Source organism: Nicotiana tomentosiformis, chromosome 9 (assembly GCF_000390325.3).
Source record: "Nicotiana tomentosiformis chromosome 9, ASM39032v3, whole genome shotgun sequence".
NCBI classification, from domain to species: Eukaryota; Viridiplantae; Streptophyta; class Magnoliopsida; order Solanales; family Solanaceae; genus Nicotiana; species Nicotiana tomentosiformis.
The window spans coordinates 15557994-15580483 of record NC_090820.1 but is presented as its reverse complement, the minus strand read 5'-3'; the positions used below and the strand labels follow the sequence as shown (position 1 = coordinate 15580483).

General features: G+C 34.1%; 3 protein-coding genes across 5 annotated transcripts; all 3 read left to right on the top strand.

The window, feature by feature from the left end:
• Window positions 1-1307: 1307 nt before the first annotated feature.
• Window positions 1308-6693, top strand: LOC104114131 (uncharacterized). The gene is made up of 6 exons (XM_009624507.4): window positions 1308-1557; window positions 4772-4915; window positions 5551-5618; window positions 5729-5779; window positions 5868-5927; window positions 6025-6693. The coding sequence occupies exons 1-6, from the start codon at window positions 1428-1430 to the stop codon at window positions 6316-6318; spliced, it is 747 nt and encodes a 248-aa protein (XP_009622802.1). The 5' UTR covers window positions 1308-1427; the 3' UTR covers window positions 6319-6693.
• A 4343-nt stretch (window positions 6694-11036) lies between these two features.
• LOC104114130 (uncharacterized) lies at window positions 11037-19672 on the top strand. Its single transcript, XM_070184490.1, has 5 exons — window positions 11037-11311; window positions 11654-12212; window positions 12348-12427; window positions 18158-18406; window positions 18964-19672. Exons 1-5 carry the CDS (start codon window positions 11188-11190, stop codon window positions 19512-19514), a joined length of 1563 nt encoding a protein of 520 aa, XP_070040591.1. The 5' UTR covers window positions 11037-11187; the 3' UTR covers window positions 19515-19672.
• LOC104114128 (histone-lysine N-methyltransferase ASHR2) lies at window positions 15333-17210 on the top strand. Of its 3 annotated transcripts, none has more exons than XR_001972830.3 (2): window positions 15333-16877; window positions 16914-17009. XR_001972830.3 is itself a non-coding variant. In XM_009624502.4 (2 exons), the coding sequence occupies exon 1, from the start codon at window positions 15449-15451 to the stop codon at window positions 16619-16621; it is 1173 nt and encodes a 390-aa protein (XP_009622797.1). In that variant the 5' UTR covers window positions 15333-15448; the 3' UTR covers window positions 16622-16647; window positions 17072-17210. The 3 variants fall into 3 exon arrangements, 2 of the variants coding, with proteins under 2 accessions (XP_009622797.1, XP_009622796.1); XM_009624502.4 differs by lacking the exon at window positions 16914-17009 and adding an exon at window positions 17072-17210 and having other exon boundaries at window positions 15333-16647; XM_009624501.4 differs by lacking the exon at window positions 16914-17009 and adding an exon at window positions 17065-17210 and having other exon boundaries at window positions 15333-16647.
• Window positions 19673-22490: the final 2818 nt, after the last annotated feature.

The window sequence follows — 22490 nt, the reverse complement described above, 5'->3', positions numbered from 1 at the left end:
AAAACTAGTGAATACTTCAACATCTTGATTAAGTCTGGGCCGTTTGATTACGAATTTGTTGTAGAATATTTAGATATATTTTAATTTTTATATCTTTTAAGTCGAGGGTCTAAAGAAAAAAAATGATATTACTTATATATTGTAATTATTATAATTTTTCTCCTTTTCATATACTATAAAATTGTGAATATTTTCTTTAAAGTGAATTTACCTTAAACTATTTTTAGGGTAATTGGGTAAATACCCTTTACCCTCTTCCGTATTACTAGATTTTTTAGTGTTATCGATTTACATTTTTTTTCCGGCAAAGGGCCAAATATACCTCTATACTTTCGAAAATGGTCTAAGAATAACCCTTGTTATACTATTGGGCTATATATACCTTTTCCGTCATACTTTGGAACAAATATACCCTTATTTTGGATGGAGTGCCACGTGTCAGCACCAGATGAAAACAACCATTTTTTTTACCCGGTCCGTTTTAAAAAACCACCACCCGACCCGTTTTAAAATTTAGTTTTTTTAAAGCATATATTATGTAAAAACTGATTTTTTTTTTTGTAAAAACTGAAAAAAAAAAAGAATTTGCAAAATATATATTTTTAAGTCTTTTCAATTTTTTTAACGTATTTTTTTTGTAAAAACTGAAAAAAAAAAAAAATTTTAAAATTGAAAAAAAAACTCTCCTAAAACAGTGGACTACATATGCATTAGTTTAAAAAAATAAAAATATTTTGCAAAATCTTTCTTTTTTCAGTTTTTATAAAAAAAATACTTTAAAAACTGAAAAAATAAAAAAAAATATATTTTACAAATTCTTTTTTTTTTTCAAGTTTTTACAGAATATATATTTTTCAGTTTTTAAAGTATTTTTAAAAAAAATATTTTTTTTTCAGTTTTTACAAAAACAATACTTTAAGAAAGCTGAAAAGACTTAAAAATATATATTTTGCAAATTTTTTTTTTTTTTTCAATTTTTATAAAATATATGCTTTAAAAAAATTGAATTTTAAAACGGGTGGGGTGGTATGTTTTTTAAAACGGATCGGGTAAAAAAAAGAAATGAGTTGTTTTCATCTGGTGCTGACACGTGGCACTCCATCCAAAATAAGTGTATATTTATTCCAAAGTATAACGGGAAATGTATATATAACCTAATAGTATAACGAGAAATATTCTTAGACCATTTTCGAAAGTATAAATATATATTTGACCCTTTGCCCTTTTTTTTTCTAGAAAATTAAAGTTTCCAAGTCCTAGTTGACTAATTCATAGTACAACATCACTTATAAGTCGGTGCTTCACGTGCTGTCCGCATAGGAGGACCTAGGGCAAGAACACAAATAAGTAGGATACCCTTGTTCTTTCTCAAAAACTGATAATCAATTTTTTTTTGTCGTTTTTGGGATCAGAAGCAAAAGATTGAGATGGGAAGCAGGAACAGAGGTGATGTAAATTACAGAAATTCATGTTTGACAATGCATCAGCCATGGGCTTCTTTGCTTGTTTATGGTATCAAACGCATTGAAGGAAGATCTTGGCCTGCCCCTATTAGAGGTTACTTCCCTCTTCTTTATTCTTTTTAAAAAATTTTTGAGTTCAAGTTTATTCATTTATTGTTGTTTTTGAACGGGCAAGAGTGAGTTCTTGGTAGGCTTGGTAGGGAGGGAGTCGAGGTTAATCGGAAATAACCTCTTTACTCCAAGACAGGGATAAGATATGCGTACACATTACCCTCCCCAAACACCTCTAGTGGTAAGCACTCTCCACTTTCAACCAAGAGGTTGTGAGTTCGAGTTACCCCAAGAGCAAGGCGGAGAGTTCTTGGAGGGAGGGAGCCGATGGTCTATCGGAAACAACCTCTCTACCACCCCAGGTAGGAGTAAGGTCTGCGTACACACTACCCTCCCCAGACCCCACTAGTGAAATTATACTGGGTTGTTGTTGTTGTTGAACGGAATAAGATACCCTTTTGTTAATTCTTGAGTTTCCCTTTTTTTTTTAAATTTCTTTTTCACTAAGCAGAAGCCGGATGGGGTGGGGTGGGGGTGAGGGATTTATAAAATAAAGTTGTAAACTTTAGAGTTTTTTATAGCTGAGTTCAGATATGGTGATGTATAGGAACAGGGGTACTGTTGCTTGTTTGTTAGCATAAACTGGGAAAATTACCCTTTTTATTTGGTTAATCAATGATATAAGTAAAAGCTACAGTTAATATATATTTTTTTCCTAAATTTGGTAAAACATTTGTGATGTGGTGGGTAGGTAGGGGGAGTTTGAAGAAAGGGAGAGTGTGTCTAATTTTTCAATAAAGAATGTATATCATGTATAAAAATCCTTGCTTTGCTTGGCCAGAAATCTAATAGTCCCTCTGTTCCAATTTATGTGAACATGTTTGACTGAGCACGAAGTTTAAGAAAAAAATAAAAACTTTTGGAATTTGTGGTCCTAAACAAGTCAAAAAAGCCCCAGAGTATTTGTGTGGTTATAAAAGCTTCTCATTAAGTACAATTGTAAATTTAAGCTAAATTGTTTTCAAATTTAGAAATGGGTCATTCTGTTTGGAACGGACCAAGAAGTAAATAGGTTCACATAAACTGGAACATAGGGAGTATATCAGTGTACAGAGTATAACAGATTTTCCTTTTTGTGCTGTAAGCTACAGCTGTTTAGGGCACCCCGGTACAGGTATCCCATGTTCACGCATGGTCTCACCCAAAGGGGTGTGATGTAGACAGCCTAACCTAATACAAGCATTAGTTGCTACTTTCACTAATCGAACCCGTGACCTATAGGTTGCGTAAAAAGATGGGTTGTTTGATAAACCAAAAAAAGAAAAACAGAAAGTAGAGTAGGATGGCCATGAGTCAAACTAGAGGTTGTGGCCAGTCAATTTTTTGCTTCATTGTTCTCTTATATGGATCATGCTTAGGACTTAAAAGTACTTTTATTTAGGGTATCAATGTTGATTTTTGTGGCTACATTACCCTGAAAGTCGAGTTTACCAAAGGGATGAGACATTTATTTATTTAGGATGTCTTCAACTTATAGATTTTAGAATGGACTAATCGTTTAGAAGACCAGTAGGTCATCGACAACAACATCAACAATAAACCTAGTATAATCACACAAGTGGGGTCTGGCCGTCTGGGAAGGGTATGTGTACGCAGACCTTATCCTTACCTTGAGGGTAGAGAGACTGCTTTCGATAAATCCCTGACTCAATGAAAGATGAAAAGAAAGCAGTAACAACAACAAATTAATAAGAAACTAAGTGAAAGGAACAACATGTAGTAATAGAGATCTAACAATAATAGTAGGTCTTCCCTTTGTATAATTTGGGTGATTTGGAATGGGAGAAACAATAGGTGGTTTGAGGATAGAAGAAAGATAGTTCACCGACTAAAAGTCTGATGTCTTCTCTTCCGTATTGTTGAGTAAACTAATGTTTTATGCAAAATGGATGAATGTTAGAACTTTTGAGCTACCTACATAGCTAAAGGATGCTATGTTTTCTCAATATATCCGTGTAATGTGCACTGTCGTGGTGATTTAATCTAAGTTGCCCCGACATGGCAAATTAGGTGCTGCACCCGTGTCTACATGACACTAGTATGGGTGTGGGTATGGGATCCGTACCGGATCTGGTCAAACAATTTTGGGTACTTTGACCATGACGGACGGAAAAATTCGAGACGAGATACAATTTTATTCCAGAAATCAGAACCAAAACTAGGGTAAATTTGAAGAAAATAGCATACCTTATCTATTAAATCAATCATTTACTTATCTACGACTTGAGAATAAAAAAGAAATCCACACTTTACAAGCTAACGTAAGTATTCCACAAATTTTCTCATAATTTAGAGATATTTTTATATTTTTGAATTATTTTTAGCCGGATCCCCGCACCCGTATCCGTACTAGGATCCGTATCCCCGAATCTTAGAATTTACATCTCGAAGGATCCGACCTCTAGATCCGCACCCGTGTCAGACGCCCGCACCCGTGTTCGAGCAACTAAGGATTTAATTGTTAAATAGCTCACAAGTAATTTGATCGATAACGTGTCTAGAAGCTAGTGGTGGTGTGGTGTATAGGTTGCAAAGCCATATCTGACCCTATTTGCTTCACATTGTCATATTCAAATGTATGTATTGCTCATGATGGCATATTCTTCGGAAACACGGCTTCTAAATGATTGGAAATATGGATTAAATTTTCACTAAGGCATCATATTAAACATAATGCCTAGACTGTTTATGATTTTTTCACACTAAAATATGTCCTCTAGATACTTATTTCTTCGAAAAGCCACCCATGATTCTATCTCGTTTTCATCTTTGCCAAAGAAAAGGGAAGAAACGTCCAAGGAAAATCAAAAAGGTTTTGAATGATTTTAGGTTGTAAGAATGCTACATTGCGATCCAAGTACAGTGTTTATCTAAAATATTTGACATTGTTCTATGATATTGAAAATAGTAGGTAATTGAGCCATAATTATACTATTAAGAAGTGTGCAACAATTGTTCAGATTGAACAAAGGAACCATATTTCATGACCTACATTCAACTAAGTGTTCACCCGCAATTTTGGTCTCTGATTTGAGAATGTTTTAAAATTAGCCTTGTTCTTTTAGGTACCTATTCCATGACCTACATCCAAGTAATTCTTCACCAGCGATATGGTCTATTTGAATGTGTGAAAAGTAACCTCGTTCATTCAATTCCTTATGATCTAATTATAATGTTTGTTTTTTCCTTTCATGAAGGTCGACTTTGGATTCATGCTGCTAGTAAGATCCCAGAACCAGAGACTATAAAAGCGATGGAGGACTTCTACAGGGAAATCTATGCAGTGAATGGCGTAACAGATCTCAAGTTTCCCGAACATTATCCAGTCTCAAGACTTCTAGGTGACAAGTTCTTTGCCACATAATTTTGCTAGATATTTTTTTTTTAATTCTGGTTTTCAACTAAAATTTCTTTGAGTCGAATAAAGAGTTGGACCGGATTTCCTATATTATGATATCGTATTTGCTTGAATAGATTAACAAAGTGCGGGATCAATGTCCTATTTAGAATTCATGTTTTGAGGGGTACAAACTTATTGACAACATATTATGGCCTGAGCTTGATTGTGTCAACTAGTTCCAGTTTTTTTACTTACTCATCTTTGCGGTGTCGTTATTTACTCCTGCCTTAGAAGCTGCTCTTCGACATGTGCTAATTTCTGTAGGAGATTTGAGTGACGTATGCAATTTTCTTCCTCTTTACCTCAATTGATATTTATTAATCTATATGATATCTAGTCTCCATCATGAATTGCATGTGCATGGTTCTTTCTTGTATATGTCGTACTAAGTTCACCAATGATAACTGGATTAATCAGAAATTGACAGATATATTCGGTTGTTGGTTTCTCCTAAAAGATTTGTAACTCACTTTTTGAATCTTCATTTTGGCATAAACTATGATCGCTTGTGTCTTCAATATGTTATTATCCAATATGAACATTGCAAAACCTTTTTGAAACTTTTGCTTTGCATAGGTTGTGTTGAAGTAGTTGGGTGTGTCACATGTGAAGAGCTAGTCGGCTGGGATCAAATTCCAGAAGGGGTAAGCTTTAAAAATCTCTTAGTTCATATGCACTAATTCAGATCATTTCTCAAATATTTTGGTCTTGCTTTTGTTATCGTTTTTCTTTATTTAATATGTTTTGCTTACAGGTGAGGCTAGAGGGGCAAACAAAGTTTTGCTGGCTTTGTGAGCAGCCACAGGTACTTCAGCTTATTTTGGGAGGCTTTATTTGTTTCCTTCATATTATCTCCAGCAAAAGAATCATTTTTTTCCTTTTAATTCTTGCAGAAACTTATCGTTCCATTTGAGATGCGAGGGTTCCAAGGTGTTTATAACTTGGAAAGAAAGGTATTAAGAAATTGAGAAATTTTGATGTCTCATTTAAGCTCATTTTGCTGCTGCCTCTTTAATTTTTTATTTTTTTTTTCCGATTTTTTTCTTCAAGATATATGAAGCTGCAATCCGAGGTATTTCTCCCGCTGCGTCTCCACTCCCTGTGAAATTTCCCCTTCCAAATCCACTGGATCCTTTCTCTTTGAAACCAGGATCGCTTGCTTCTTTCCTTAATAGCTCCAGTACATCCGAGGTAAATCGATCTGAAAATCTTGCTGCTGCAATAGCTGGTGCTCGAGCGGCTGCCACACAGTTTTCTAAAAACAGTAGTTCGCAGTCCAGTACAGTCGAGCTAGGAAATGAACATGTTTCCTCTAATACAAGGAACAATTCTAGGAGGACATGATAATCGAGTTGCTAGCTTTGTTGCAGAAGCTTGGACACCTAACTTCATCGTAAGGTAGTGGCTAAGATATCTATTGAATATTTGATGAATAATTATGCCCTTTTTGGAGGTCTAGTTATTTAGTCAGGGTATGTCGTAGCGATTTTCTCACCTGTTTGAATTTATGATGTGTAAACTGCTAGTCAAATGCTCGTTTATATCATATTCTTTTCGCGTAAACTGCTAGCCAAATGCTCATGTACCATACGCGTTTCTGTTTCTGATCTCTTGTAAAGTCCAAAATTAGGAGTATCATGTACAATTATGAGATTGTGTAAGTGTAATTTAGAGAGCTCCACCTTCTTTAAATGGCAAGCAATTTCTCCTGTGCACTCATTTTAAAGTTTTCAATCGTATGTTTCCTTAGCTGGTTATTTCTGCCGCATATTTCCTTGACTTAGTGCATCATGATATTGTGGCAACAGAGGTTAGTTTCTTCCTTTGAGCTTTCTGTAGATTTCATTCAATCCTCTCATTTGGTCATTATGGTCTTGATATTGACTTCCCTGCACGGCACTAACAATCTAGTTTAGCGTAAAGTAATCGCACTGAAGTTAGTTGTCTTACCTTACTTTACCCTTCCAAGATATCTGTTAGGAAGGTGCCACGTAAGCTGTTGGGTGCTTTGATTTTCAAATTTAAGTGTCCGGTCAAGAATTTATTTACATATTCTTGTTTAAAATTTCTTTATATATTCATGTTTGAAATTTCGAGCAACGGTAAAGTTATTTACATAGTCTTGGAGCAACGGTAAAGTTGTCTATGAGTGACCTATAGGTCACGGGTTCGAGACGTGAATGCAACCACTAATGCTTTTCTTAGGGTAGGTTGTCTACATTACACCCCTTTCGATGCGGCCCTTTCCTGGACCCTGCGTGAACACGGGATGCCTTGTGCACCGGGCTTCCCTTTTTTAGTACATAAAGTATTAATGGCCTATACATTTTCTTAAGCTTTAGTCATTTTATCAATAACTGCTACTAAATATGAACTAGGATTGTCTTGTGTGGCCTCAAATAGAGATGCTTTCACATATCATGACTACTGAAAACAAAGAATATTTGAATGAGGCTATGAGCCAATCGTAATCGTAAGTTATTGTTGGTGCAATGTCATTATCATTTAGAGTTATTGTAATTATGATAATGCCAAAATGGTGATATTGATGTTTAATAATTAATTAAATTTACGCAAATGGTAATGTCCATCTGTGTATACTCATGCATAATTTTTTTTGTTTGTGTGGATTAAGAGTTATCCAAAAATAGATATAACACACAAGGTGAAAAGAGACTTGTGCCTTGTGATACTCACATCCATATAATATGCTCCCTAATATGAGGAAACAAAAAATCACAAAAATTTCATGCTTCTATCAAGGCAAGAAACTTATATAAAGAAGATACTGAACTTAGTTTTATTAATATAACATAACATTGCAAAGATGTCAATAACTTCCAAATGTTTGCTAGTTATGTCCCTTGGACTAATGGTTCTTACCACCTTTTCACTAGCTGATCAACACTACCAACCTACCAAACATGAGCTTGGACGTTCTGATACTAATCAGCTAAACTTAGCCATGGAACCAGCACCACCATACTTTGAGCAAGAAGGGTTGTGGCGCTTGAACGACGACTCGATCGCCATGGAACCAGCACCAAGCTTTGAGCAGAAGCAACATGAGCATGAGTCACACATGAGGCTAGTAACTTAGAAAACATTAGCACCAGAATTAACTTGGGGGATGGTGGATTATTAATTGTATAGCCCCTTATTCTAAGTTGTGGATTAGTAGTAAAGCTCCATTGTCTTAAATTTCCATCTGAGTTATCACTTTATAAGTCATGTAACAGATAGGGGTTTAAATAAAAATAGTTTCTGATCCTAATAAAACATATTTCTATTATGAAAATAAAAGAAAATTTAGTCGGAAGTCTGACAGAAACTTGCCTTAAAACATTGCCATATTTTTTCTGTTGCATTAGAAATGATTCAAGATCTGAAGGTAAAAGTGTGCCAAACAAATTATCTACTGAATTTGCTTCTCGTAGTTTGCGGCTAACTCGACCAGTTATTCATGAGTTATTTTCATTTCTTAATTTATTCTTTCGGTCGTTGAAGGGGAGTCTTGCAGCAACGGTAAAGTTGTCTTCGTGTGACCTATAGTTCACGGGTTCAAGCCATGAAATTAGCCAATGATGCTTGCATCAGGGTAGATTATATTATACGGGGGTACGGCCCTTCTGCGAACCCTACGTGAATGTATGATGCTGTGTGCACTGGACTGCCCAATCATCTACTGCAGCCACTAAAGCTGATTGATCAATTACTCTTTGGTTTAAACAACAAAACTCTTGCCGAAAGCCAAATCTACAACCAAAAGCCACCATTTTCACTTCAGATTTAATTTAAGTACACTGACAATATATATATATTTACACTATTAGTATAATTTGCATGTTTTAGCAGGTTGATAACAACTTCCACTTATAATAGACGATTACTTGTAGTTCTCTTTTAACTGATCAAGTAGTATAAAAATTTTCTTGCATTGGCAGTGCATAGAAGTTAAGACGTTTGCCCTTTATACCCTATATTTGGAACCAATTGTCCTTACCAAGCTTCGGTTAGATGTCCCAAAGTCAAGCATTTCACGTGATAAACATAAATTGCTGCATACAAATTATAAGCTTCCGATCTTAAATGATGGGAGCTTGTGGGGGCACCCTCACCTATAATTCTGTAACCACAAATCAATGTCATGACATTGACTGTTGTACGGCCGTATTACCTACTTTCAATACTCTAAAGGCTCGTTTGGTAGGACGTATAATGATAATTAATCCCGAAATTAAATTTGAGATGAGTTTATCCCACAGTTGGTTGAGATAAAATTATGGTATAACTAATTTCAAGATTAGTTATCCCGGGATTGTAGTATTTTTTTTATCGCCATGGGAGGTTGGGATAACTAATCTCGGGATAACTAATCATGGGATAACTAAGGGGTTGTTTGGTAGGGTGTATAAGAATAATGTTGAATAAAGTGTATTAGTAATGTATAGATTAGTAATAAAAATATTAGTTATGTAGAGATTATTTTTTATCTACTGTTTGATGTGTTGTATTAAAATTTAAAATGCATTGCATAATTTTTAAGAAAATTAGTTATTTACAAAAATGCCCTCCAAATTCTTTAGATTTAAAGTACTTTAAGGACAATTTTGTCTTTAACCTTGTTAATGCATGCATTAATAGCCTTGGTATTGCTAATACCATGATTTGCTATGTATTAGTTATACATAGGATAATACCAAATAGGTTGTATAACTAATACTTGCATTAGTAATATATATAAGTTAAAAAATTGTACCAAATAAGGGATTAGTAATACCTAAAGTTAATGCATACATTATTTTCTCTAATGCATCCTACCAAACGATCCCTAATTCAAATAGCTCCGTCTGTTATTTATAGAGGACAAGCAACTGAAAATCCAATTAGAAAATTATAACTTCTAAAGGCCAAAGATTATGTGTTTAATTACTTTGTTATACATACTGATTATGGCAATTAAAGCATATTACTATCTTGGTTGTTGGATATTATTGGAAAAATGACATTATATAGCCGCTGTAAAAATAATAATCGAAAAAATATATATATTATATATATTTTTTTATATATATACATTCTTGATGTTATACACAAAAATTATATAAATTTTATATACTTTTTCGATTATTAGATATAAATAGTTTTTGACGCGGGCTAAAAGTAATAATACCTCGATATTATTCCATAACATGGTGGGATTTACATTAGATATTTCAATAGAAGATGAAATATATTTGACAATTTTATCCTTATCATGTTGGACCCGATTCTACAAAACAAACTTTTGGGGAAGTGATAACGTGTATTGATTCCAGACAGATAGACAATCTGATAAGGACATTGAGCTAATTCCTTCCTTTCAACAAAAGACTTTTATGCTTTTTAAAGTCATTCTACCACACCGCCCATTCCTTCATTCTTTCCAAGCGACTATTTGATTCTGTACAAAGCCACACATAAAGTATAAAAGAAAAAGATTTTATTTACAAGGTGTTAAACACTATTAATAATATAAGACCTTTTAAGAGAAATTGTGTGGGTCTGATCTAGAACAATTAATATTACACTATATTAGGAGTATTTTTACGCTATTTTAATTCAATAACCGGTATCAGCAAGACAAGTACCGAAATAACAGAGTGATAGGGTAGAGCCCAACTTAGTATTTTTGTCCGTCTATGAACAGGTTATCTTTACCTATAACTTCCAAAAAGCATGCACAAAAGAAGCCAATGGGTTTGGACTTTGGTGGCCATAAATAACTCTAAATTAGCCAATGAATGTGATCATATAAAATTTAATTTAAAAAAAAATTATTGAGTATATGTGAATAAAGTCTTCTATAAAAAATTTTAAAAACAAAAAATTCTACTTATAATATGTTGAATATTCAAGTGAGGACTTTTTAAAAAAATTGTGTTGGCTTAGCTCAAAACTGACGGTATCACCCCAAACAACGACAACGTACATGATGAAAAGATATTTATCGTGCGACAAAGACATGTTGACGTTGACCACTTTCTTGGGAAACTCTATAGCAAAAGCAAAAGCAAAAGCATAGGATTCTTCTTGAAATTAATATTGGTTGCTTTTTGATGTACCACAATAAATTTATGAAACATACAACTACATAAGATTAGATTTCTTGGGCTACTCTAAAAATCCAAGCACTCTTGAGTGGTTAGGATTAGCAGCTAAATTATCATAACAATGACAATGGCCTTCTTGGTAATTACTATAATCATTACTGCTTACTTTTCTTCCTTAGTTTCAGCCTATGATCTTGACTCTCTCCAGGATCTCTGTGTTGCAGCTGAAGATTCCAACACTTCTGGTAACTCATTCATCTATCTTTATTTTCTTTTCCATCCTCCCGATAATTGGTTATATATACTGACAGTATAAAAATTTTTTACGCTAAAAATGTAATTTCATACATGATGGTGGTTAGTCATCCTTTTAAATGTTATCAATTAATTAATATGTATTTATGGGTTCCGGCCGAAGAAAATACAGAATGTATATATTTTAAATCTTGGCTACGTCTATGTTATCAAGGACATGATTGTATTAAATGTCAGAGGATAGAGCTTAGATTCCTTTAAATTGTTTGCTTAAAGGCTAAATCTATGTCTAACTTATGTTCCTAATATTGTTCTATTCATTTTAAGTGCAGTTTTAGTGAATGGAAAAGCTTGCAAAGACCCAAAGCTAGCCACTGCAAATGATTTCTTTGCTTCAGGTTTTAATGAAAGTGGACCGCCAATACCAAATTATCTTGGTTTTGCAGTGAATATTTTGAATGTAAATCGAATGCCAGGACTCAACTCTCTTGGTGTTTCAATTGTTCGTGCTGATCTTGAACCATTTGGATTAATCTCACCTCATATTCATCCTCGAGCAAGTGAGTTAATACTTGTATTAGAGGGTACTTTATATGTTGGATTTACTATTCCTGATCCAGGAAATCCTTTCAAATCAAGATTATTTGAGAAAATCTTGAATCCAGGGGATGTTTTTGTGATTCCACAAAGTCTTATTCATGTCCAATATAATTTGGGAACTACTAATACGACAGCATTAAGTTGTTTCAACAGCCAAAATCCTGGAGTTCATATGATTCCTTTTCAACTCTTTGGATCAAATCCACCAATTCTTGATGATGTTCTTGTCAAAGGTTTTCGATTGGATAAGAAAGTGGTTGAACATCTTCGAGCTCAGTTCTCGAGCAAATAGTGAACATGTTTGTGCTGTTGCAACCTTAGAACCTTAAAGTCATCTTTCTTGTTCAAGTTGCTGAGAAACTCTCTGGAAATGTAAGAAGACAAGTTCTGGTTAGCTGTGATTTTAATTTTCCTGTAATTTGGTAGTGTTATTGAAAATGAAACAAAACTTGGTGATGTTCTTTTAAAAGTTCTGTTTTGTAGTGCAATGTTGTCACATGAAAAGGGTAAATTTCACGAATGGTCATGTAATTAGGAATACTTTTTTTAACCAAAATCATATAACTATGTTTTCTCGCACAAAAATCATAAATTTTTCATTAACTCACAAAAAAATCATAGCAATAGGATTACAGAAAAATCATAGCGATAGTATTATATATATGTAATATATATAATAAATATTGCAGAAAAATTGTGTTTTTCGTTTGTTATGATTTATGTGTGAGTTAGTGAGAAAATTTATATGATTTTTGTGTGAGAAAATATGATTATATGACTTTGGTGGAAAAAATTATAGTTATATGACAATTTGTGAAATTTATAAAAAAAAAAAAAAAAGTGGATTGAATGTGCAACCTAAAAAGGAATTAGGAGGTTAAAACCAAAGAAAAAAAGGATTTTTACCTTCCTATACATTATTTGAAATTTTATTACCCTCCATACTCAAATTTCAATTTAATTACATAGGCATATACAATTTATCAATTATATACATTTTAGGAATTAAATGAGTATCCCTCTATATTATGAATTGAATAAGGAATTAATTATTTTTCATTCTCATTCTCTCTCCCTCTTCCGTTCTCTCTCTCCGTCTCTCTCTCTCTCTCTCCTGCGCTCTCTCTATCTCCGTTCCTCTCTGTTCTCTGTTCTATCAAAATTAATTTCCTAAACTCGTTAGCCCCTTTTGAGTTCAAATCTCATTCTCAATCTTAAAATTCTTGGCCAACATTTCATACAGACACATTACCAAATAAACTCTCAGCAAAAGCAATACCAAAATCCATGAAAAATAACAGATGGCATGTAAATCATGAACACAAACTCAAGGCATCAATTATTCATCTGATAGACTCATTTTCACTAGCCAAATTTAGCAAAGCATTCACCAAGCAATTAGACTAATTCCCAGGAACGTTAAACAAATTACACCACATAACTATCACATATTAAATCTAAAATAAATAATAGAGAAAAAGTTAGAACAAAACTTCGATTGCTTGTATCTAAAAAGCTCGAACTCAAATAAAATTATTTGAATTCGAATTTGGGTTTTCAAAAACCATTATTTGTATGGATTGAGTGTTGTTGCAAATAATTGGGAATATTGTTTGGAGTTTATATCTCAATTTTGAGGGTATTTGGTGAAAATTAGACTTGATTTTGTCTGAATTTCAGAAGAAGAAGAAGAAGAAGAACACATGACATACAATATACTTAAGAAATTGTAGTAAAGTTGTATTATAATTGTATGTAAATTGTATTATGTTGTAGTTATATATATTTTTTTATTTGAATGTTCTATGAAACTTGAAAAATAGTTGTATAATGTATTAATCGTTGTATAAAAATTATATTTAAGTTATCAATATTATCTTTTTATATAAAGTTGTTTGTATCAAAATTGTATTAGGAGAGTAAGTTTTGATTGGAGTTTTAGAGAGGAAGAAGCACACACCACATACAAAATATATACAAATCAGATACAAAATATATACAAAAGACATATTGTATAATATTTGTATGAAAATTGTATTTAAGTTGTATGATATTGCAGTTGTATAAAATTGGGTAAGAATAATGTATGACAATTGTAGATAAGTTGTAAATCAGTTGTATAATATATACTTAGTTATATAAAATTTATTTTTACTATGTATAAATTAGATACAAAATATACAAAAGACATATTGTATAAAATTTGTATAAAAATTATATTTAAGTTGTATGATATTGTAGTTGTATTTAACTGGGTAGAAATAATGTATGAAAGTCGTAGATAAGTTATAAACAGGTTGTATAATATATAATTAGTTGTATAAAATTTGTTATTACTATGTATGTATGTTGTAGATATTCAAATTTGCATTAAATTTGTACGAATTTTATTTTTAATTTGTATGTTGATGTACCATGTGTTGTTCTTAGAGATAGAGATTTTATGTGTTTAGTTTGAATATAAATATGCAATGAAATTTAGATTCAGTAGAAGTTCTCTTTTAGATTGTGCTGGTGAATAATTGTTGGTTCCTTGGAAAACATTATTGTTGTGATTTAGTAGTGTAAGTGTTCTGTAAAATGCCAAGCTTAAAGTAATCCAACATGTCACTCATACAACACAAGTATCATTAACAGGAAGTCCTATAAACAGAACCATGAGTATTGGACTATCATCCATTTTAATTGGTTGCATATCTTGCTGTCGAGGTTTGGGATCCTCTTGTGGTTGCCGCTTCATCGACATTATCGAAGTCTATAAAAGGGAAAGAGAGCAATAATTTCACGCTTATTGAAATTCCAAAAGATGAAGGCGGCGGATGTCACTTGTTCCAGCACCACCTAAAATAATTAAATTGCCAGTTTCATATTCTTGTGTACTAATCTGGTCAATACTCTTTTAGAGTTTTCCCCAACTGAAAAAACTGTTTGGCCAAAATGGTAATCTAGCTAAGGAGTTTCATTACGATTGATTAATGTTGAAAATAATATATTACAACGAAAAGAGAAAAAAAAGGACTGACGGGTATTTGTGACACTAAGGAACCGAAAAAAAAGATGATAATCATGGAGTATTTGTATTGATATTGGTAATGGTGGATGAGGAGATAAAAAGACCAACATGCGTGAATATTATGGAGACAAGAGGGGAGAGAGGGGAGAAAAAAGAAAAATGGTGTAACTAAATCCCTTGATTGAAGACACTAATAATGGTTTGAGAGCCTTTTAAGGTAAAATATATATAATTTGTAAGTAATCCTTATTTAGGGCGGGTAATATATAAAATTAGAATAATTTTGGTAAATAAGTTTTAAATATTATATTGGATTGTACAATTCGGCCAATACAAAAGCAACATAGCCCATGGGCTTCAAATTAGCACCTCTTTCGGGGTCAAATCTGCCCATCTTCTTTAACTCATTCCTGTGTAAGGAAACATAAACCCAACAATTTCCCCTGCTAAAACCCTAGCAGTAAGTCCCAAACTTTCAGTAGCGGCAAATTTGAGAAAATTGCAGCACACAACAATGGAGAAAACCTCCCAATCTCCACACCCATTATTAAAACTAGCAGAAATACAAGGAAGAGGAAGAGGACTTATTTCAACTCAACCCTTAAAACCTGGCGAAGTAATCCTCAAAGATTCCCCTCTCCTTCTTTACTCTGCATCTCCTTTGATCCCCTCAAACAATACTTTTTGCTCAAATTGCTTCAAAATAATACTCCAATCTCCTATCCCGTGCCCAATGTGCACATTTTCAGCTTTTTGTACCTCTAATTGTCAATCCATAGCTTTATCCTCTTCTCACACTCCTTGGGTTTGTCAATCTTTGACCCAACTTCGTAATATCTTATCTTCTCATAACCTACTAATAGACCAACAAATTCAAGCTCGTTTTTTAATCTCTGCTTACAACTTAGCACTCATTTCTCCTTCCTCTTTTCGTGTTTTATTATCCCTTCAAGGCCCGTCTTTTATTTCTGAAAATGATGCTTTATTGTTTCACTCCCTCGTTGCTACGCTCAACCCGCCTACGAGTGAATTTGGGTTCTCAAAAGAGCTTACTTCTGCCCTTTTGGCTAAGGATAAGGTAAATGCATTTGGGTTGATGGAACCTTTTGATTCTAATAAAGAAAGAGGTGTTAGGGCTTATGGTATTTATCCTATGGCTTCGTTTTTTAATCACGATTGCCTTCCGAATGCTTGTAGGTTCGAGTATGTGGATAGTGATGTTAATAATAGGAGTAATACTGATATGATTGTTAGGGTTATTCATGATGTACCCGAAGGAAGAGAGATTTGTTTGAGTTATTTCCCTGTGAATTTTAAGTATTCCGATAGGCAGAAAAGGTTGAAGGAGGATTATGGTTTTGCGTGTAATTGTGATCGGTGTGTGGTCGAGGCTAACTGGTCTGATCATGAGGATGATGATGCTATGGATAACGAGGGCGAGGAAAATGAGGAGAAAGAGGATGAAGCAATGGAGGAGGATGTGGATGATGAAGTAAATGGAAATGATGAGGTGGAGGAGGGTGATCAAGATTTTCCTCACGCGTATTTCTTCATGCGGTACATGTGTAATCGAGAGAATTGTGGGGGTACATTGGCTCCGTTGCCTCCTTCCGATGCATCTCTGTCGACAGTTATGGAATGCAATGTTTGTGGTAATTTGAGTAAATGTGATGAGCTTATGGCTTAGTGCCGTGGACCATCGATTCCTATCAAGTATGTCACATTTTCCATATTAGTTAGGTTTGTTTTTTCTTAGAAATTTGAGCCTCCACGTGATGTTTTTCGCGCTTATGTTGAGTTGATAAACACCTATTTGATGAGCTTTAGTTGTAGCTAAAACTTCTTGACCCTTTGTCTTTGGTAGCTCGTCTTGGTTTTCCTTTTGTTAGTCTCAAGCAAATGCCAAAATGTTGGCTTGTGATCTCCATAATTTTCATATATATGTGGTATACTTTTGTTTCCATAATTTTCAAATGTAGACGGTATACCTTTGTTTGAGTAACATGTACTTCTCTTATGAGCATTTTAACAGTCAGTTTATCAACCAGTCACCTTAGAATTGGGCGCGTCTATATGAGTCATCTATACCATTTCGCTCTATTCTTCTAAGTATTTTACATGGATAATAAGCTGCCAGGGAATTTCAACATACCCAAGGCCTCAAGTTTTGAATATCAAGCACTGGAGTGTTGTGACAGAGTTGGTGATACTAATTGGATTGTGGTGTATAAGGCTTGAATGAAGAGTTTAATCATCATTGAACCATCCCCAATAAACATGAATTCGCTCATATATTTCATGGCTCTATAGACAATTCAAGCAGTTCAGGTTATGATACCAGTTTGCCTAGAATTAAATCTTCTGATCTTCAGCAATAAAAGGTAACATCAGTGTTTCATCTGAGTATTGAGCTAAGTAATGTTGGATATGAAAATGAACCTTGTTTCTTTTGTTGATACTTAGTGAAAGATTTAGAAATTTGCTATTTATTGATTTACGACATTGAGCAACTGCCATTTTGTTTTGCTTCTTTTTCATTCATTGCTCTCCATCACTTGAGTTTTTCTTTTTCCTTTCTAATGTGCCATAAGACAAGATAGGGCAATGATGAAGCACCTTACTAGGAAGTAGAAACCATGATTGACGAAATACTTAGACATGCTACACAAGAAAAAGCCTAGATTAATGGTCGTCATATATAGAGGGTGTTTGGATTGGCTTAAAAGCTGGTCAAACCAGCTTAAAAGCAAAGAATTAAACTGTGTCAATCATCACAAATATAGGTTGACATCTTTTCTCAAAAAAAGAAAAGAAAAGAAATAAACTGTGTCAATCATCACTTTTAAAGATATCCAAAATTCCTCAGTATACGTAGCACCTTCTCCTTCTAAAATTAGGCATGCCTGTGAGCTTGTCTACTCTTTCAGTTCTATTATTTATGGAATAGGTAAATGGGTGCCCAAAAGTCTATCTCTAACAACTTATTAGAACATTTTTGGACAAAGAGTATGATTTAAATCTAACACTGAAGATAGGTTGACATCTTATTTTCCACTAAATATGTATTGGTTTGTTGAGACATTTCTGTCACAGTACCTTTAGCACATTTATTTTGACTATTGATTATATTAGTGGTTACTTGTCTTGAACCTGCATTTAATAATGAGAAATTATCAGGACTATTCATCTGGACTGACAAAAACTAGGTTATTAAAATGATTAGATCAAACTATAAGTAGTCACACCTCTCTCGTTGTTTTGGAAAAAATCATAACGAGCCCAAAACACACAAACCTGTTTCCACAAAAAACTTGGGTTTTTGCCAAGAAACCTGACTTTGCTATAACAATGAGCATGTCCTGGTTAATAACAACTTTAGTTGCTGCTTCCTTTTCATCCCAATTAGCTTATGCTTATGATCTCGACCCTCTACAGGACATATGTGTTGCGGTTAACGACTCTAAGGCTTCTGGTAAAATCATCTTTCTACAATCCCGAAAGCTTTTTGACAGATTCATTTTTCTTTGAAAAAAAGCAAAGGAAAAGGGTCAAGTTTGCTTCTATATTATTAGTAATCGACCGATTTTGCCCTCCGTTAGATTTTTGGCCTAATATTACCCTATTTTAGGAAAAAGTCTCGTTTTTACCCTTGATTTCTAACAGATTGCTCCGACCTGAGGGTAATTTTAAACTATATTCTAAAGTTGGAGGGTAAATTTGGACATTTTTTCTTGACAGAATTTAGATACATGGAGTTCACCCATTTTAGGTTGGAGCTCCGCTAATGACAAAGGAAAATATGAGACGATTGCAATATTATGAATGAACCAAAAGTGAAACTGAGGGTAAAATTAAGCAAGTTCATATAATATATAGGGTTAAATTATTTACTTTTCCCCTTTAAACATTATGTTATATAATTTCTGTTTGGGAATGAGGCCTATTTATGTTTTATATATAGTTTCTATCATCTGTTAACTCTTAATATCTGAACAATATGTTTAGCTTCATTTTATCTCACTTGTGCAGTTTTTCTGAATGGAAAGGTTTGCAAAGACCCAAAGCTTGCAAAAGCAGACGATTTCTTCTTTTCAGGTCTTAATGTAAGTGGAAATGCAATGCCCAATTCTGGTTTTGCTGCAAATGTTGTGGATGTAAACACAATGCCTGGACTCAACACTCTAGGTATTTCTATAATTCGTGTTGACTTCGAGCCGGGGGTCCTTGTTCCACTTCACACACACCCTCGAGCTACTGAGCTCATAACAATATTGGATGGTACTTTCTATGCTGGGTTTCTTGCTCCTGATGCGGCAAATGTCTTTAAAAGTCGTCTCTTCTCTAAAATTTTGAATCCTGGCGATGTGTTTGTGATCCCACAGGGGCTTATACACTTCCAGTATAATGTGGGACACAAAAATGCTACTTTGCTGGCTTCTTTCAACAGTCAAAACCCTGGAGTCGTCACAATTCCTAATTCAATTTTTGCTTCAGATCCGCCTATTCTCGACGATGTTCTTGTCAAAGGTTTCCAGCTCGATAAGAAAGTGATTAAACAACTTCGAAAGAAATTCTCCTAGAATATGTCATTACAAATATTATTGTGTGTTGAAAGTTGTGTGCAGCTACTCACCAACGACGTGTGAAAGTATTCTTTTACTTTTCTCTAATTTTAACACTGTTGTATTTTCTTTTACCCGTTTTTTGTCCATCATGTACAATAACAACATTCCCATTATATTCTCACAAGCGGGTTTTGGGGAGGGCAGAGTGTACACATGCCTTGTTCCTAACTTGTGCAGGTAGGAAGGCTGTTGGCTCAAGTCAAGCATCAACACAACAGTAAGGAAAAGAAATACAACAGTGAAGTCATGGAAAAATTGTAGTAACAACAACTAGATAGTAACAACAACAGAAGCAGAAGCAACAACGTAACAAGACAAAACTAGACTTAACACTAAAACAACTGGTAAGGAAAGGAATTTTCGTCCATCATGTAAGGTCTTTAATAGCTAAAATACTTTTAAGAAGCTTTATAGACCTGTAACCGGTCGATTCTTGCAAACATAATACACATAAGTAATATCCTGTGGTGTGTAGTATATCTTTTTTACTTAATCAGATACAAAATACATAGAGAGGGAAACTCATTTCCTTTATAGGACAAAGGGTAACAAATTCCTTTAGCAGATCGATTAGCAGATGAATACAGCACCAATAAACTAATATGTTGGCTTCTGAGCTCCGTAATTGTTATATATACTCTGTTTATCATGTACTTCTCTTGTGAGCAGTTTAACAACAAAATAATCGAACAATCTCGTCTGAAATGGTCTTGGCTATATGAAACATCTATACCATTTCGCTCCATTTTTCTAAGTATTTGATGATAAGCCCAAGCCCTCAATTTATGAATATTATGTGTTCAGTCTTGTGATCATAGGAGGTTCAGGTCCATGCCACAATTCTCTGTAGTCCATGTTTCTTTTGTGAAAAAAAAGTTTGGAAAATGGTAAAGTCATAAATGAAAAGTTTTATGATCATTGAGGCATCCTTAATAAACATGAATTCGCGCATATATTTCATGGCTTTATAGGCAATTGAAGCTAAAGACTCTACCTGCAGTTCAGGGCATGATACGATTTTGCCTGAAACAAAAGCCTATGATCTTCAGCAATAAAAGGTAACATCAGTTTCTCATCTGAGTATTGAGCTATGTAATTCTAGATGCAAATGAAAATGAACCTTGTTTCTTCTTTGATAATATGTAATACAATTATCAAATGTAATTCCTTGCGTTGGAATTTGATTTGTATTGCTAAATAGAATGGGGATGTTACATCTTAACAACCTAGTACAGGTGTATTTATTGCTAAATAGAATAATTGGTTGCTACTAATTCAGTACAAACAAAAAGAAATAAATGTTGCCACTAATTTTTGACTGATTTCTTTTTATGTTCCTGTTTTGAACAATTTGCTGTATAATTTCTGTCATTTCTTAGTTCTTAATATATACTATTTGAATGATACTCTAGCTTCATTTCATTTATGCATTATTTGTGAATGGAAAGATTTGTAAAGACCCAAAGCTTGCAAAAGCAGATGATTTCTTTGCTTCAGGTCTTAATGTAAGTGGAAATGCGGTGGTTAAGTTTGGTTTTGCTATAAATGTTGTGGATATAAACACAATGCCTGGACTCAACACTCTTGCTATTTCTATAGTTCGTGTTAGACGTGGGTTGCTATGATGGTAAGCACCCTGCACTTCCAACAAAGAGGTTGTGAGTTCGAGTCACCCTAAAAGCAAGGTGGGGAGTTCTTGGAGGGAAGGATGCTGAAGGTCATTTGGAAACAGCCTCTCTACCCCAGGGTAGGGGTAAGATCTGCGTACACACTACCCTCCCCAGACCCCACTAGTGAGATTATACTGGGTTGTTGTTGTTGTTGTTGTGTTGACATGGAACCACAGGGTTGCCTCGAGCTACTGAGCTCATAAGTCATAACTATGTTGTATGGTACTATTTATGCTGGATTTCTTCTCCCTAATGCTCAGAACATCTTTAAGAGTCGTCTCATCTCCAGTAGATTCTTGCAAATGTAATACAAATAAGTAATATCCCGTGGTTTCTGTCATACCTCCTTTTTCCCGAGGGGATAGAGATAGGAGAGTTTTTTCAATTAAAGTGACATTATTCGAAATGAGATTATTTATTTAATTCGAAATCGCCACTTGGAATAATTTATGGTGTCCCAAGTCACCGGTTTATTTTAAATCCCAAATCGAGGAAATTTGACTCTATTTATGGTCTGCGAACACAGAAGACCGGGTAAAAAATTCTGTTAACCCGAGAGAAGGTGTTAGGCATTCCCGGGTTCCGTGGTTTTAGCACGGTCGCTCAACTGTTAATAATTGGCTTAATTATCTAATTTATTACTTGTTTTAAGCCTATTGTGCATTTTTAACCGCCTTTAATATTTATGAAATTTTTGAACAAGTCACGATGTCGCGCACTCGTTGTTTTTGAACACATCGCAAATCGCGTCACATGAAATGCACCCGCGGTTTACAACATGCTTATTTTATTATTGGTTGAAGTTATGGTCGGGTCACATGAAATGTGCACCTGAATTGAGAATTATGTATCATGACTATGCCACAGGAACCGTACCCATAGCCGTGATAATTTAATTGTGCGCCTAAAGCAAACTCCGATGTTTGAAATTATTTAAACTAATTTGAGATGATTGTGAAAAGGCAGGGATTATGAAAATTATTTGTTGTGGAATGAGTGTAAGATTTGATAGTGAAAGTCTAATGATGCTTATAATTAATTAACTAAGATTGAATTGGTGCAAGAACACTCAAAAGAGGTATCTATTTGCCACCAAATTGCAAAATGACTAACCAATTCGTTATTAGCAGGTATTAAAGATGACAGGTTATTGAACGCATGCCAACAATTAGGGAACCAACAAATTCAGAGTCCATTGGACTCTTTAAATTAGGATAACATGTTGGGCTATGGCCCAAATTGACTCAATTTGGTCTTTTAC

Coding starts and splice junctions, on each gene's coding strand:
- LOC104114131 (XM_009624507.4), top strand. CDS start 1,428: ATGGGAAGCAGGAACAGAGGTGATGTAAATTACAGAAATTCATGTTTG. Junction 5,619..5,728: donor GGGATCAAATTCCAGAAGGG/GTAAGCTTTAAA, acceptor TTTTGCTTACAG/GTGAGGCTAGAGGGGCAAAC. Junction 5,780..5,867: donor GGCTTTGTGAGCAGCCACAG/GTACTTCAGCTT, acceptor TAATTCTTGCAG/AAACTTATCGTTCCATTTGA.
- LOC104114130 (XM_070184490.1), top strand. CDS start 11,188: ATGACAATGGCCTTCTTGGTAATTACTATAATCATTACTGCTTACTTT. Junction 11,312..11,653: donor TGAAGATTCCAACACTTCTG/GTAACTCATTCA, acceptor TTTTAAGTGCAG/TTTTAGTGAATGGAAAAGCT. Junction 12,428..18,157: donor AATGTTGTCACATGAAAAGG/GTAAATTTCACG, acceptor TAAAATGATTAG/ATCAAACTATAAGTAGTCAC.
- LOC104114128 (XM_009624502.4), top strand. CDS start 15,449: ATGGAGAAAACCTCCCAATCTCCACACCCATTATTAAAACTAGCAGAA.